Genomic DNA, 17952 nt, shown 5'->3' with positions numbered 1-17952 from the left:
TTTATACATGTTTTCTATGATTAGTAACATAGTCACATCCTATTTATACAGCATAATTGGGGATTGATAGATACACACACACACACACACACACACACACACACACACATATATATATTGGGGTATATATTAGAGGCCTGATGCATGAAGATTCATGCAAGAATAGGCCTTCCTTCCCCTGGCTCTGGCACTGCCTTTGCTCTGGCTGGAGCTGCCTTTCTGCCTTCCCACACTGCCCAGAGGTCCAGAGTGACTGGGGTGGTGCAGAACGCCTGCATCATCACCATGGCAACGACGCAAGTGTTCTGCCCCACCTCAAGCCACTTGGCACCTGTGTGTGCAAATTAACCCACCATCTTTGTTGGGTTTATTTGCACATTCACTTCTGATTGGCTGGTGGGTGTCACAAAGGTATGGTCCATTTGCATCTTACTCTTTTATTAGTGTAGATGTAAGGGCTTAAGTTTCTTTTATTTTAGCCATAGACTACATAGACATTCATAAACAGCTTAGGAAAACTTGCCACTAAATGACTACAATAAAATGAAATGTGTTCTGAGCATAAATGAACATTCTATTGATTATTTGAATTATGCTTTTATCTTTAATTTGTGCACGGGTGGGGTCTGGCTGGCCCATCCCAATCATAGCCAATTGGGGCTGGGCCAACCAAGGGGAGGGACCATGGAAGGTTTTCCACGGGTCCTGCCCTCATTTAGGACCTGATCAGGGCGGGCTGATGGGCAGGAGGGGCCATAGGAGGTTGTCCGGCTGCAGTGCGCATCATAGTGATGGGTCATTCCAGTTGTTTTGGTCACTTGGCTTTTATATATATAGATTAGAGGCCCAGGGCATGAATTCATGCACTGGTCGGGTCCAGCCAGCCAGTCCCCCATGGGGACTATTGGGGGCAGTCTGGCTGGGGCAAGGGGCTGTGGTTTGCCAGCTGGGGTTTGCCAGCTGGCCCCGCCCCTGACCAGGGTGGGGGTGTCTACTCAGGGGCGGGGCTGGCCGGAACTAGGCGGTTTTCCAGCCAGCTGTGCCCCCGATTGAGGTGGGGGCGCTTGCTCGGGAGTGGGGCCAGCCAGGGGTGAGGCCATAGCCATTCTGGTAGTTCTGCTGTCCAGTCAATTTGTTTATTACCCTTCTATTATATAAGTTACATCAATTCTTTCAAAGATTGTTTATCAGATTGCATGTGCAGGGGATGGATTGTCCACTTTCTGTCACTTCTAGTTACTTCAATAAATCTACTTCAGGCGCAAACCTTCCCATCCATTCACAACCCATAATTTCTTGTTTACCATGGTGGTACGTGGGCAGGAGAAAAACACACTTCCTTATAATGTTATGTGTAAAATTGGAGTGTAAAGCTCAAAGATGAACATCTTAGGAAGAGTGAGTTGCTCAGATTTAACTGCATGGAATTTGGACCAAGATTCTGCCTGGCCAGTTTTGTTTAATTTGGGCTTCTCAGCTATGTTTCAAGTTGTGGAGTTTGCCAGAAGTCTAGCTGCTGGGGAAATGGGTCTTGATTGTACACTATTTGCACTGGATTTTGAAAATGATATTTCAAGTATGCCATTTACAACAGCAGCCCTACCAGAATACCTTTTATACTTTCCCACTTTAAATATAATCTTATTTACTTGTCCCAATGCAGGTAGCAACTGTAGTTCACAAAATTGGTACCTCTGAGGAATTTTGCAGCTTTCATTTGAAAATCGACTCCCAGGATATAGACGGTAAAACAGCATGATTTATATTATAATCTTGCCTAAGCATACAGAGTGTCTGAGAGCTTCCCTGAATAGGAAAATGTACTGGCCCCAAAATAAAAATTTCTTCATCAAATTCTTTAGCAGATTGACATCAGAGTAAACATTACTGCCATTTATTATAATAGAAGTAACTCTTTAATAATAGTTAGAAACTGATATTAAGTAACTTAACAACTAAGCTAAAAGTATGCACTATTGATCAAGAAATTGTTTTGACTCTATCTGGTTTGGCTCAGTCAATGGATGGAGCATTGGCCTGAAAGGTCCCAGGTTTGATTCCGGTCAGGGGCATGTACCTTGGTTGTGGGCATATCCCCAGTAGGGGGTGTGCAGGAGGCAACTGATGGATGGTTCTCTCTCATCGATGTTTCTAACTCTCTATCCCTTTCTCATCCTCTCTGTAAAAAATCAATAAAAATATATTTTAAAAAAAGAAATTGTTTTGACTAATTTACTCTTTAAAAATGCTAATTTCAGATATTTGGATTTCTGTTACTTTAGTGTCAATGCTCCATTCTAGGACCCTGAATTTCCCTATCATTCTGTTGGATTTCCACCCCTTACCCTTTCTGTATTCCAGGGGTTCTGACAAATACATATTTCTCTGCCTCCATCTTTAATTTGGCCTCTCCAGTACTTAAGGCCTTTTACTAATGTACCCTTTTCTATGTGTGGCCTTCATGTCCCTCTTCTGGTGGGTTAGTTCTCCCTTTTCAGTCCAAAAGTGAGTCCATATGCACACTCCAGTCCTCCTCTAAGCATGACCCCAGGATTAGAGTGTGTGCTATTCCTCTGTCCTGATGGCTTTTCTGTGTGGCTCAGAGGTCTCTTCCTACATGAAACCTTCTGACTACCCATGAATCCAGGCATCTGCTTTTCCTACCTACAACCTCCCCCAAACATGTTACCAACAGATATTTACCTTAAATTATTCCTTCCTTAAATTATAAGTTATTTAAGAGCAGCATATTGTTCTGATTTAAAGACTTATTGGTATTGTCAGCAGGCATGAATTTTAATTAAAATCACCACAAATGCCACTTCCAAATCACAAATAACTTTTAAGTGTGTTCAGAGACCTGCTCATTAATGATTCTGTTCAGACGAGTTAAAAACAGTTAAAAACAGCTTATTCTCCTTTTTGTTTGTTTGCTTGTTTGTTTGTTGTATGTGACAGCATCCAACTTCAGAGACACCTCGGAATACAAGCGCCTAGTAGCATGTGCCAGGTGAGTGCATTTCCACAGAGGGGACTGCAGACTTCGAGACCTCACATTTACCATTATATTATTGCTTTACATCTTTTTGAATTTTAAAGTGCAAAGTTATTCACTTGTTCAAATGTAGAATATAACAGGTATTTTTAAATAGCTATTTACTATACAGGCCAGTTACATTTTTTGCTCATATATAGTTTTTCCTCCTGTTTTTGGCCATTTTCTAATTCAAACACTCTAATTTTTATTATTAGTTTTTGTGTGTGTATTTGTTTTTGTTTTTGTCTTTTAGAAAGGTAGAGATGTGATGTAAGTATTAGGAAAAGGAAAAAACAAACAAACGATTCTCTCATCACTTTCGCCCAGCAAAATCCCTGGCCAGTATCAGCCAGGGGTTCTCAGCTCAGGCTACACATAGAAGACAGGTGGAGAGCTTTTAGAACTACCCAAAAATCCAACCTCACCCACAGAGAGCATTCTAATGGTAGCCAGGGTTGAGAACCACTGATGCTGTGCTATCTGCCCACTAAATTGGCCAACTGTGTTTGTTTTCTATTGCTGCTAGGTAAAAATTTACCACAAATTTATTTTTAAATATATTTTTATTGAATTTAAAGAGAAGAAGGGAGAGAGAGAGAGAGAATTATCAATAATAAGAGAGAATCATTGATATGCTGTCTCCTGCATAATCCCCACTAGTGAAATAGCCTGCAATCCGGGCATGTGCCAAACACAGGAATCAAACCATGATCTCCTGGTTCATAGGTTGATGCTCAATCACTGAGTCACACCAGCTGGGCAATTTACCACAAATTTAATTCTTAAAACCACCCAAGATTATTCTCATAATTCTGAAGTTTGGAAGTCCTAAAATCAAGGTGTCATCAGGGCTACATTCCTTCTGGATGCTCTAAAAGAGAATCCTCTTCCAGATTCTGGACGTCACCTTCCTCCAGGCTTGAAGCCAGAAACACAGCATCTTCCAATCTTTCTCTTTGACTCCTGCTTCCATCATCATATTTCCTCTGATTCTCCTGCTTCTTTTCCTTATAAAAGACCCTTGTGGTTACATTGGGACCACCCACATAATCTAAAATAATCTTCCTATCTCAAGATCTTCAATATAATCACATCTGCAGGTCCCTTTTGCTATCTAAGGTAATCATTTTACAGGTTCTGAAGATTAGGAGCTGGTCATCTTTGGGAGCCATTATTTTCCTTACCACACCCACCATCCTAAATTGCTTATGAAAATCCTACCTAATAAAAGAGTAATATTCAAATTAACCACCACTTCACTACACCCATAAGCCATGCCCACCAGCCAATCAGAGCGAGGGTGAGAGGGGGTGGCAGGGGGGCCGGGAGTAAGATAAAGGATATTGGATATTGGATATTGGATATTGGATAATCAGATCTCAGTTTCCTCCAGTTCTGTTTCCCAACTCTACTATATACAGGGTGGTGCAAAGTAGATTTATAGTTGTTTGTATGGAAATAATACAATAATTAATAAATAATAACACAAGAATAAACTCTGTCTTTTACTAACTCACAACTATAAACCTAGTTTTGCCCCACCCTGTATAAAAAGGCTCTCATCAAAAATATTGCGTTCATTGACAGGAGGCCTAATTCCAGATTGTTAATACACAAAAGAAAGCAAATAGAGATATAATATTGAATATTCTATAGTTTGGTTTTTGTAAACTGGGAACGCAATGTTCAAAAAAGCCTGCTGGAATATACTTTTGCTCTGTGATACTGAAGTTACATTGGATAAGTAACTGTGTAGTACTGATTCACGTGAAGAATTCTTTGCCTCCTAATAGTCTCTCTCCTGATTTAAAAAAAAAAAAAAATGCCAGCACACAGATTCTGTGTTCAGAAGGCCTCTTTCATGTGCTTAGCTTTTTACAACCTCTATTGCATTCATAAGAGAAAAAAGGGATTTTATTTTTCTCCTTCTCTTGGAACAAAATGCCTTTGGAAAAGTGTGCTGTCTTTGGCAGCAGGCAAAGGGCTTCTTGAAAGAAAGGTTTCTGTTCTGTGGTTGAAACCGTCACCATGGTAATCAGTCATCAAGGCTCCAGCAACGTTTCATAGAAACTTTCCTTTCAAGAGGCCCCTTTCCATCCTGTTGACAAATTATTTGCATCTGTGAGTAAGAGTTCTCTGCTTCTGGTGACACTCACCCACCCAATTAGGGGCATATCCAGATGTCAAATTACATCCCAAGTTGCTTTATATTCTGTTTAAATTGTTAATTTGGTGGGGAGTGGAGTTAAATTTTTATAAGTCATAAATTTTATAATATTTTAAATTATTATGGTAAATATTACACCTGAACTTCAAATAGGGTCTGCTTCATATATGTGCTGTGACGTGTGATTGGAGACAAGAGATCCTCTGCCAACTCACTAACTCAAATAATACCTCCCATTTCACTTATACTTATTCCTGTAGGTGAGATCAATTCATTTTCCCTCTTATAAAGCTGGTTTCCCAGTTTCTTCCTTTAATCCTGACTGTTCTTCCAACCTCCACTCTTCCCCCCACCCCTCACCTAAGGATATGTTTATTAATTTTAGAGAGAAAAGAAGGGGAGGGGAAAAGAAAGGAGAAGAGAGAGAGAGAGAGAGAGAGAGAGAGAGAGAGAGAGAGAGAGAGAGAGAGAGGAAAACATTGATTGTTGCCTCTTCTGTGTGCCCTGACTAGGAATGGAACCCACAACCTAGGTTGGTGCCCTGCCCAGGAAACAACCCATAACCTTTTTGGTGTATGAGACAATGCTCCAACCAATTGAGCCACCTGGTCAGGGCCCAAGCTCCATTCTTGATGTCCAGCTACCTCTGAAGCATCTTGAAGTGAAGCTAGAACCAGATCCACACTCACTATGTCCCTGTCCCCAGTCTCAGAGCCACCAGCTTGCTCCATTTTTAATCTTCTAACTCTGCTTAAAACTTTAGAATTTTAAAAACAAATTTAAAACACAAGTTTATACTTCTTCATAGTTAATTTTAGAAATAAGAAAATGAACTCTAAAATGGGAAGATGGTTATGGGAAACTCTCAACAGAACTGGGATAAAACCCAAGTTTCCTGAATCCCCATTTTAGTGTTCTTTTCTCTCTTACCAGAAATCCCACCACCATCACCACCACAAAATAGCAAATCTTCCTTTTTATTCTCTTTGCTTTACTCCTTAGATTTTCCACAAGCACAATTCCTAGACAAAGGGTAGCCTTTAAACATTTTTTATGGCAGATTAATACTCCATTGTGTAAATGTACCACAGTTTTTTATACATTTACTAGAGGCCTGGTGCATGAAATTTGTGCACGGAGATGTGTGTCCCTCAGCCCCATCTGCACCCTCTTCAATCTGGGACCCCTTAAAGGATATCTGACCAGCCTATTGGGATCGGGCCTAAATGAGCAGTCAGACATCCCTCTCACAATTCAGGACAGTTGGCTCCCAACTGCTTGCCTGCCTGCCTTCCTGATTGCCCCTAACTGTTTCTACCTGCCAGCCTGATCACCCCCTAACCATTCCCCTGCCAGCCTGATTGATGCCTAACTGCTCCCCTGCCATTCTGTTTTCCCCCAACTTCCCTCCTCTGCAGGCCTGGTCACCCCTAACTGCCCTCTCCTGCAAGCTTGATCACCCTCAACTGCCCTCCCTTGCAGGCCTGGTTCCTCTCAACTGCCCTCCCCTGCTTGCCTGATTACCCACAATTGCCCTCCCCTGCTGGCCATATTGTGGTGGCTATCTTGTGTCTACATGGGGCAGTCATCTTTGACCACATGAGGCAGCCATCTTATGTGTTTGAGTGATGGTCAATTTGCATATTATTCTTTTATTAGATAGGATCTATTGTTGAACATCAGGGATGCTTCCATATCTTGACTACTGTACATAGCACTGCAAAAAACATAGAAGTACATGTATTCTTTTGAATTCGTGTTTCATGTTTCTTTGGATAAATTCCCAAAAGTGTAATCCTGGGACATAAGGCAGTTCCATTTTTAGTTTTTTTGAGATAATTTCATAATGCTTTCTACAGTGGCTGCACCAATCTGCATTCCCACCAACAGCACACAAGGGTTTCATTTTCTCCACATGCTTACCAACACTTTTACCTTTGCAACAGGATTGATGGACCTGGAGAACATTACGCAAAGTGAAATAAGCCAGTCAGAGAAAGACAAGTACCATATGATTTCACTCATATGTAGAATTTCATGAACAAACTGAACTATCAAGCAAAATAGAGGCAGACTATAAAGAGTGGGCAGGCAGCTTTGGTGGGGAGATTGAGCAAAAAAAGAAAAAAAGAGAACTCATGGACATGGACAACAGTGTGGTGATTGCAGAGGTGGGAGGGAGGTGGGTGAAAGCGGAAAAGGGCATAGAAGTTATAAATAGTGATGGGGGAAAAACATACATTTTTTAAAAAATAAATAGCCTATCATGGAAAATTTAGAAAATGTAGAAAAGTTTAGAAAAGAAGTAATCACTTATAATCTCACAATGCAGAAATAATAGCTGCTAATATTTTATGTATTTCCTTCCAGTATTTTCCTGACCATGCTTATTGAGTCTTTTTACAATATACAACTAATTTTCTTCTTTGAATATGCACTATTGGAAAAAAAAAAAAAAAAAAAACTAAAATGAGAACTAAAATGCAGCTCTGAGGTGAAGCAGTAATGTAACTGACCTTCAATCAAGTGCCTTACTCTCATCCTCAGTTTCCTCATGTAGTTAAGAGCTTGGACTGAATGGTTTTTATTAATTCTACCATCTCTATTGAGATTATTGTTCAAGTGAGTAAAGAGTTAGTATAGTTATTAAAAGGCCTCTTGGAACTAAAAATTCAGAGATTGTCATGCATATGTTATAGTGGAGATCCAGCTTTGAAAATGAAAGCCTACCAAGGAACATAGCCTTTTCTTAAATAATCTTATCTATCTATTTACTCCATTTTATCTCTCTATTTTAGCTACAAACACAGTGGAGAAGAATCATCATCCGGGTCCTCCCATGCAGTGATGGATATCGCTTTGCCTACTGGAGTCAATGCCAACACAGAAGACTTACGAGCTGTAAATCTTTTTGTATATTGTTATGAATTCTTGGTTTTCTTTACCACATTATTTTACAAAAATATTTCCTCTAATTCAAGTATGTCACTTTCAAAGAATCACTCAGAATATTCTTTCCAAATCAACAACCCACCTAAGTTTTATTTTTCAGTAAAGTTGTTGCTGGTGTAAATGAGTTCTTGCAGTGCAGTGAGAAAATACTTTTAAAGGCACATGTGTGGGAGAAATTTAATAGTGGCAAGATTTGTTGGAGTGAAAAAACACAACAAGCCCTCATGGATGTAGAACAAGCATGTCAAACTCAGAGGCTAAAATGGGCCAAATAAATGAGGCATGCTATTTGCAGGCTGGCTGCTAGTTTGACATGCTTGATGTAGTGGGTGGGCAGGCTCTAACAACAATTGCTCCGAGGTCTTTGATAATCTTCCATATAGTTTCTTGTTTTTTTAGAAGGAGCAGGCTTGCTTTTATCTATCCAACCTACTTCCTGGGTTTTCCCAGGCTTGGGTTGGTCCCTCCACCTAATTAATTCCTTTCCTGGATCTTCAGGCATTCCATACCCTTATCCAATCTGATTCTTTTCCCAGATTTTCCCAAGCTAGACTCCACCCCTTTATGGTATCATTTGGCTCCTACTGTGAGAGCTCCAAAGTTCTTCAGTCATCTGGTTTCTACTGTGCACGAACTTTCCTTTCCCTTCACCATCTTGGCTTCTACTGCATATGCGCCTAGTGCCCTTCCTTATTTATCCCTCCCTCAGTAATCCAGGCTACCTTCCTGCTTCAGAGTGAATCAGGCTTAATGCCAATTCAGCTCCCCAGTGAATCAGGCTTAATGTCTGATTTCATTTGCTCCCTTTTTTAACTAACTTGCTATCTGTGCTAACAAAGTGAGGACATATATTTCCATGGCACAAAAACTGTGAATGCATGTGATAGCATGTTCCAACTTTTTCAAGAGGAAGAGCCCCACTTTTTTTAATAGTTGTTTATGTCACCATTATCTAACATCTCGTTATTAGGTAAATGCATTTAAACAAAAAGATCATAAAATTAAATTCAAGTTTTTCTCTTTCCTCCCTTAGCTTGTAGAAGGGGTGGATCAACTACTAACTGACTACCAAATCAAAGATGGGCATGTTATTCTGCAACTGAATTCAGTAAGTTCCATCTCCCATCATTCTTTATTTACTACTAGAGACCCAGCATATGAAATTTGTGTACTCAGGGGGGGTTCCTTAGCCTGGATTGTGAGAGGGTGCTGGCGAGGCCGAGGGACCCACTGGTGCACAATCAGTGCCAGGGAGGGACATGGGAGATTGACCAGCCAGGGAGAGACCTGGGGATGGCTCCAGGGTATGTCTGACCCATCTAGCTCAGTCCCGATGAACCAGACCCCAGCAGCAAGCTAACCTACCAATTTGAGTGTCTGCCCCCTAGTGGTCAGTGAATGTCATAGTGAGCAGTTGAGCAGTTTTAGCATATCATTAGCATATTACACTTTGATTGGTTAAACAAATGACTGGATGATAGGACACTTAGCATATTAGACATTTATTATATAGGATTACTATTCAAAATGAACAAGCTAAAATATTATCAGTTTCTTCTTTCTCATAATTTCCTTAAACCTTGAATTTGCCAAACAGATTCCTTCCAATGAGTTTGTTTGTGTTCGATTTCGGATATTTGAATTTTTTCAAGTTGGGTTTCTGAATCCTGCTACTTTCACAGTGTATGAATACCACAGACCAGGTAACCAACTCTACTCTGAAATTTCTTCAGATAACTACTTTGTATTTATTACAGAACCACTAGAAATCCTGTTGCCTTTCCCAGGACTAACTCTTCACAAAAGATCCCAATTTACACATACAAACCACAGCATGACTTTGAACAAATCATTTCACCTCTCTGGCCCTTTATTTCTCCATTTTAAGAAATAACTGGATTAGTTTTCTCCCAGTTCTTTTGTTTTGTTTTGTTAATCCTTATTCGAGGATAGTTTTTTCATTGATTTTTTAGAGAAAATGAACGGGAAGGAGGGAATAAAGAAGGATGAAAGGAAGGGACTTGAGGGAGGGAAGGGAAGAAAGGAGGGAGGGAGGAAAGATCAAACCAGCAACCCATGTTCTTGAACAGGAATCGAACTTGGAACCCTTCTGTGTGTGGGGTGACACTCTAACCACTGAGAACTTCAGCCAGGGTAGATTATTCATAGCTTTTAAATTCTTTGCCTCATTTTCATTGAACCTCTCCTTTTTAGAGAAGTCCATTTAGTCTACAACTTTTTAAATTCTTTCAGAATCAACTTCTACTCCATCTATATTCTCATCATATTTTGCAGAGAACTCTATTAGAGTAGTTGCCATCTTCACATTTTATTGTAGTTATTTGTTTGCTTATCTTTCTCTCCAGCCCAGATGGAATGTTTTCATCTGTTGTGTCCCTAGTATCTAATACAGTATCAGGTTCATAATGTGTACTGATAAATGTTGAATGAATGATCCACATTTGGCCACTTCTGAGAATATTAAGTGATTGGAGAGTTCTCTGATTCAGGGGACCGATGACTCCACTTTGGACAGTTCTACTTCATAGAAAAATGTTAGAGTGAACCAAACTCTGACACCCATTCATTCTAGTTTTAACTATTGAAATCGCATAGAACATACTTAACCCCACCTACACACACACACACACACACACACACACACACACACATTTTCCTCTCCAGCCTAGACAATTACAATTCTTTCAACTGTCTCTCATTTAACATAATGTATTTCCTTTCATTCATGGAAGCACCGAATATTTTAATTCTAAGAAATGAATATTGAACAGTAAAATATCAAGCACAAAAGGGAAGATCATTTTGAGGGGCCATGCTAGGATAAGGATTTCAAAATTTAATCACCACGAGCCTTACCTGCAAAAAGAAGGGTTTGAAATTGGTGATCTCCAAGACACCATGGGTGAGATTCACAGGGTGGTAAATGTGTTGTACACTGATCAAGCCCCTTCTCCTAACCATGCTTTCATTGCCACAGATAAAAAGTGCACCATATTTTATAGTACATCCAATAGCCAACTTCAGAAAGTCTGTGAAGGAGCAACGTGCCAATGTGTAGAAGGTAAATGTCATTTAACATGTTTAGGACGTATGCTTCTTTAAAGCAGCCACTCATAATCTGGGGCTATTCTGGGAAAAACTATCTGACAAACAGTGGTATAGCAGAAATAAAAATGCAATCTCTGATCTTTAAAAGCTGATGCTTTGAGCACTGTAAAGTTACTTCTCAACAACTTCTCAACAACCTGATGTGTTCTACTGTACAGATAGTTGTTCACTGTTAGAGGGATAACATGATGTGAAATTCTTACTTTTCACTTGGTCTTTCTCGTGTAATAGGTCCACAACCTAACAGAATAGAGGCCCCCCTTTCTCTCCCTTTTTCCTCCCCAGTCAATGAATTCTCCATTCAATCTTTTAAAAATCAAAGACAGCTTTTTTTGGCTAAGAAAAAGACCCAGAACTCACAAATAATCAACTCACTCCATAAGGGTTGGGGTTGGTTTGGTTTTATTTTGTTTTTCTAAACATTTAATCTATAAATATATAAGCCTGAGTGATCATTGTGACTAAACAACTAGAACAACAGATCACTATGACGCACACTAACCACCAGGAGCAGACGCTCAACACAGGAGCTGCCCCCTGGTGGTCAGTGTGCTCCCAAAGCAGGAGTGCCACTCAGCCAGAAGCCAGGCTTATGGCTGGCGACTGCAGCTGTGGTGGTGGGAACCTCTCCTGCCTCCATGGCTATAGCAGGGGGTCAGAATGAATGGCAGCAGAGCTGCATCCTTCCCCAGCTGGGGTTCCTCCCAGCAGTCCGACATCCCCTGAATGGTCCCAGATTGCAAGAGGGCACAGGCCAGGCTGAGGGACTCTACTCATGCACAAATCTGTGCACTGGGCCTCTAGTATGTACATATTTCTTGGGTACTTGTTGCATCATTTTATATCTTTAAATCAGTGAAGTTATCATTTTGTTCCTTGAAGGGATTTTTTATTATACTTAAAGTGGGGAAATTTCCTCCATTCTTCAAAGAAAGCATCTACATTTCTGAAAAGCTGAATGTGAAGTGACTATCCATTTTAAGAATAAGTCTCATGTTCAAGATTTTGTTTTTATTTATTTATTTATTTATTTATTTATTTATTTTTGCTTTATATAATGTTCCACTTCATGGAAAAGGAAAAAATAGACAGGTCTTAGGAATCTGGTATTTATAATATTATATTTGATTGTCTCAGGGCTCATGGGCACTGTTTACTCCCATAGAGAGTGTTTACTTCCTTGCATTAACCTTTTACCATTTTTCACAAAATCCAGCTGACTGTGGAAAAATGCAGCCAGAATTGGATCTGACAATCTCTGCAGATACTAGAAAAGAAATAGCCTGTAAACCAGAGATTGCATACGGTAAGTTAAAAAGTTTAATATATAGTTCTATTAAACATGACATTTTATGAATACAAAGTCAGTTAGGAAGACCAATAACTTTATGTAGTGGATATATGGATACAACAGTACATGTATTCCTTTGAAGAAAAATACCAGCAGTTTTTAGCATTAACATGCAAAGTTATTTATCCTTCAGCAAGAAACATGATTTTCATTAAAAATGATGGAAGTGATTTGCACACCCAGCCAAGATACTTTATCCTCATATATCCCATTAAATTAAGGGTGCTTAAACATATTCAAAGACAATTTTTTCCTGTCTTCACCAAAGTAAATGTTTTTTATTGATTTCTAGAAAGAGAGGAAGGAAAGGAGAGAGGGAGAAATACATCGATGTGACAGAGAAACATAGATTGTTTGCTTCCCATATGCACCCTTACTGGGGAATCCAACATGCAACCCAGATTTGTACTAGTATATGCCCTGGCTGGGAATCAAACCTGCAATACTTTGGTGCAGGGGACGACTCTCCAACCAGCTGAGCCACCCAGCCAGGGCTCAAAGAGAATTTTTGAGAAGTCACAAAGGTGTAAGATTTCACTGAATACTTATTGTATTCTCCCAGTTGATGGAGCAGAGGCAGAGACAAAGTTGGTTTTAGGGTTTGGGTGTCTTTTTTTGTTTTTTAATCTCTTCAAATACACAGTAAAACATCAATACTAAATAATTTTAATATGTAGAGAATTTAAATCCATGTTTGAGACTCTCCATTTCAAAAAAAGCATCTCCTAGTTTTTCAGAGCTCAGCTCTAAAATAAATGCCCAAATACAATTTTGTCTTATCTCAAGTTCCTCTTAGAATTAGCTTCTTTATTTTTTATTCTTACTTTATGATGTTTATTTCTGCATATTATACACTATCTCATATTTTTTCTTGATAATTGGCAGGGCATTATTTTTAAATAAAAAATCAGTACAATTGATTTGGTGCTATGTGTTTACCAATTGCTTTCATATAGTTTCTCACTGGAGTCCCACAAGACAACTTTGAGGTAACAGAATATTATCAAAATGAAATAATTTTCTCAAAGCCGTACAGGAAGTTAAGTAATAAGAGTAGGAGGTATCCTGGTCTCCAATATGATTACTGTTATATTACACTGAATTCTCTTAATGGAAATACAGCCATCAGAATGAATTTTGTGTGGTTTATAATCTTTCTTTTTTTCTAATTTATCTTCTTCTTTTTTTTCTTTTTTCTTTTTTAAGCTAAAAAGTGGCCCAACTCAGCCAAGGCCTACTGTAGTTTTTAAAATTAGTTTTTATAATAGACTAAGACCTGAAGAAAATACCATATTGTTTTAGCAAACAAACATTTCATTAAATTATTCCTTCCTTCCATTTTAGAATATTTAAACTTTTAAATGTCAGAAACCTATTTAACACAGAGAATAAATTCAATCTGGATTTAGTTTATTACTTTAAAAAAAGCTTAGCTGACTTTTTGGGAGACTATCGGTTTTTACCAGAATAACAGGATAGAAACAAAATAAAATAGTAAATATATTGCTTACATCTACCATAAAGATTTATGAATTTGAAATTCAGCACAGTTTTTATTTTAAGTGACTAATTTACACAGCCTTCCTCCCCTCAAAAAAAAAAATGAGTCCATTCATTCATCTATTTTTCTTTTCTTGAAAGTAATAAACAAAATCCAGGTTGCATTTATTCTCTGTGTTAAAATAGGGAACACAGAGATATCTAGCTAGCTAGGATCTCAAAAATGAACAAAACTTTCAACCGCATCAAGAGCAAAAACTAAAGATCCTTTCTCAGGCCACATGGAAGGAATGGACCCCTTCAAGCTGGTCATTCCAAGATGGGGTCAAACACACCATGGATTAAACATTGATGCCTGAATGAAGAGAAACAGCATTGGGAGTGGCTCATGTCAGAGAGTTGCCAATCAAAGCAAAGATGAATCAGAAAACAGAATCCTATCAAAAACCAAAAATCAAAGCCAGTAGAAGCAAGAGAGCAAGGAGGCTCCCAAAGCTGGCCTGAATGATAGATAACTAAAGGATCCTTTCTTTGCTTGTGCAGAGAAGGAAGGGTCTCTTCAAAGGATCCATGAGCATGCCTCCACTGATCTTCCAGGATCAGAATCTGAACTTTATAGCTAACAAAGTCTCATTTTGTTTGTTTTGTGTGCTTCTTTAGTTCACTATTGTTCTTATCCTACTCAGCTTGTTCTATAGCAGTGCCCCGGGTTAATGAGTCTACAATGAGTCATTAGAGTAGAATCAGACTTCCAAGCCTTTGAGAAGGCTTCTTGGAAAAAATAAGATCTACCTTAGGGTAGAGAGCTTACCATGCTTCATTTCTATGGCATTAGTGGTATTTAGCATGAACTGTTCATATGGCATTAGTGGTATTTAGCATGAACTGTTGTTGTTTTCTTTTCTTTTTTTAATCAGCTTATAAAGTTAGTATCACATCCCTCACTGAAGAAAATGGTTTTGTCAAGTATACTGCCACCCTCCTAGATGTCTTCAAAGCTGGTGAGAATACTCATTCATTTTCCCATTCAACAAAGATTTAGTACTTACTATGTGCCAGACATTTTATAAGACACAGAGAATACAACTTGTATAACACAGCCAGAGTTACTGTCTTCATGAAGCTTATATTCTATTTAGGGAAACACATTTTTTTAAAGAAATGAAATGGGCAACTAAATTAAATAATTATTTTTGAAAACTGTCTTTTAAGAAAATTTTGCATACTTTGTTATCTCTTTACTCTGGATTCATATTTAATAAGTGTAAATTTTTAAATTTATAAAAATATCAAAACACTGCACCCTTAACAACGTACACAAGAATTGCTGCACATTAACAATAAACCAAAATAAAAACAAATATTTAGAATTAAGGGCAACTGTGTGGTTCAAGGATAATAAATTAATGTTTCTCCTAAAACACAAGATGCTTAGAGTAGATGAGGATATAAATGATAAACAGATTAGTGATTGTTGATGCTGAGGTTAATTAACTATCCTTTCCTCACCTGAATAAGCTTGGAATTTTCCATAACAAAAGGCTTTTTAAAATAATGGTAAGGCACTGCACAGCCACTCTGCTAACCATGACAGGGACTGACTTGGCAAATAGTACTGAGAATGCTGTTTACATGTTGCTACAATAGACAATCATTGGAAAAGCCTAAGAAAATTAGCTTGAACTAATGTGTGTATATTAGAATTTGTATTACTAATTAAAGTTGATTGTTTACACAGTTACTATTCTATAGTATTTATCAATACATTCAGAAGTCTTTCAAAATTTATTCATTAGGATGATTCTGCCAGAGTTTGACAGCTAACTAGAGATCAGTCCTGAATATATAACAGTGAATTAGACCCAGTCTCTGCCTCAAGAAGTTCCCAGCCAAGCTGAGGAAACAGACATGTGGAGCAAAATATCATGGTTAGAAGTTCAAGTATAATGGGAGTAAGGGGAAGATAGGTATCTAAAGTGTTCTTAGTCTTTTACACGTCTCACACTTTTCTACAAAGTTTCCCATTCCCAGCTACCAACAACTTTTTAATTTTGCTATATGACTATGGAGATTAATATTGTTCAACTAGAGAGAGGTTCTTTTAATTCCTGGTTCTGCAAGAGTAATAATAAGCAAATATCTAGTGCTTACTGTATATGTATTTCTAAGCACTTTTTATATATCAACCCATTTAATCTCACAACAGTTCTACAGGGTATGTTTTATTGTCATGCCCATTTTTCAGATGAGGGGGCTGAGCCTTTACACAAAGAGCAAAAATAATTTGTCCCAGGCCACAGAGTCAGGAAGTGGCAGAGTGGGGTATAACCCAGGCACCTAAGTCTGAAGCCTTAACTGTATGGACATTGTTGCTCCCCAATAGCCATTAGTCTCCTGATATAAATTTACATGCACCAATAAGTAGCTTTGAGGGACTAGAATGCTTAAGAGAGATATAATTGTGACACCATTAACATGAATGTGATAACTTTCTTTGTATGCCTCTCAGGTGACGCTGCTGCTGAGAAAGACTCTGAAATCACCTTCATTAAAAAGGCAACCTGTAATAATGCTGACCTGAAAAAAGGCAGGCAGTATTTAATTATGGGTAAAGAAGCTCTCCAGATAAAACATAATTTCAGTATCAAGTAAGTCACCAATATTTTGGAGTCTCTGATCTTCCCTCCAAAATTGATTATAATTTATCCTTACATACACTACACGTTTCTTATGTGACCCTGCTGTTAATCAACAAGCCATTAGGAGCAAAAGTGAAATAACGTGAGTTTGAAACAAAGAAATATTTAAAACCATTACAGTAGCTGAGGACTCGCTGACAGATAAACCATGTGCCTGGGTCAGAAGATGGATCTGAGGGTGCTTATCCGAAACCCCTATACTACATCTGCTCCCTCAATAAGTTTTCAGGCTATTCTGTTTGTAAAGAGAAAAATGCTTGCATACACATTTTATTATCATTTTTTTTAAAAATAGACATCGGAACAGATGTCGTTTCTGCTTTTCACTGTAAGAGCTCCAAGCAGCTTCATGACCATCAGGGGCCTATGGATCTTCCCACTGGGAGGCGAGTCCAGAAGAGTTTGGCCGACAGCCTGACCCCCGGGGACCTGAACAGCCTGAACTCAATCAAATTTGGCTCTCCTCTATCTGTAGCCATCATCACAAATGCTTTATTTTTATTTTTTCTTGGCAGGTACATCTACCCTCTAGATTCCTCCACCTGGATTGAATATTGGCCTACAGACACAACGTGTCCATCATGCCAAGCGTTTTTAGCCAATTTAGATACGTTTGCTGAAGACATCTTTTTAAATGGCTGCGAAAATCCCTGAAAAAGGTCATCTGTGCACAGTTTTCACTATGCATTCCTGTTGTTGAAGTTTCTTCCTTTTCTTTTTTTTAAACGTTCACAGCTGGTCTTATTTGGAAAGCTCACTTTACTTAAAATTAGTGGCACTTGCTTTTATTAGAGAACGGTTTTAAGAGCTGAAATAACATGGCCTTGGGGGCATGGAGACAGGTACTCATTCCAAGGTTATTGGACACCAGAAGCAATAAATTGGAACGTCTCCTAAAACCTACCACTCAGGAATGTTTACTGGGGACAAAAGAATAGCCCATTGAAATGTGGTATCTTAGAAAAACATGCCCTTGCTTAAAAGAAAATACCAAGGAACAGAAAACTGATCATTAAAGCCTAACCTTGCTTTCAAAGTGTGCAAAAAAAGCGGAAAAGCATGTTATTTTATGCTTCACCCACACAAAGACAGGCAAATTTGAGAGGTGGAGAAGATA

The 17952-nt window shown here is 38.6% G+C and overlaps 1 protein-coding gene across 1 annotated transcript in view; it reads left to right on the top strand.

The window, feature by feature from the left end:
- Nucleotides 1-17738, top strand: part of C5 (complement C5) — an 80944-nt gene extending 63206 nt beyond the window's left edge. The window contains exons 32-41 of the mRNA XM_036432860.2: nt 1664-1745; nt 2959-3010; nt 8003-8105; nt 9190-9264; nt 9754-9859; nt 11155-11238; nt 12502-12591; nt 15054-15137; nt 16646-16784; nt 17351-17738. Of these exons, the coding sequence (XP_036288753.1) occupies nt 1664-1745; nt 2959-3010; nt 8003-8105; nt 9190-9264; nt 9754-9859; nt 11155-11238; nt 12502-12591; nt 15054-15137; nt 16646-16784; nt 17351-17489 (954 nt within the window). The 3' untranslated portion in view covers nt 17490-17738. The remainder of the gene's footprint in view (nt 1-1663; nt 1746-2958; nt 3011-8002; nt 8106-9189; nt 9265-9753; nt 9860-11154; nt 11239-12501; nt 12592-15053; nt 15138-16645; nt 16785-17350) is intronic.
- The last annotated feature ends 214 nt before the right edge of the window (nt 17739-17952 follow it).

This window comes from Pipistrellus kuhlii, unplaced genomic scaffold, assembly GCF_014108245.1.
Source record: "Pipistrellus kuhlii isolate mPipKuh1 unplaced genomic scaffold, mPipKuh1.p scaffold_m20_p_12, whole genome shotgun sequence".
Classification (NCBI taxonomy): domain Eukaryota; kingdom Metazoa; phylum Chordata; class Mammalia; order Chiroptera; family Vespertilionidae; genus Pipistrellus; species Pipistrellus kuhlii.
This window is presented reverse-complemented; position numbering and strand designations above follow the sequence as displayed.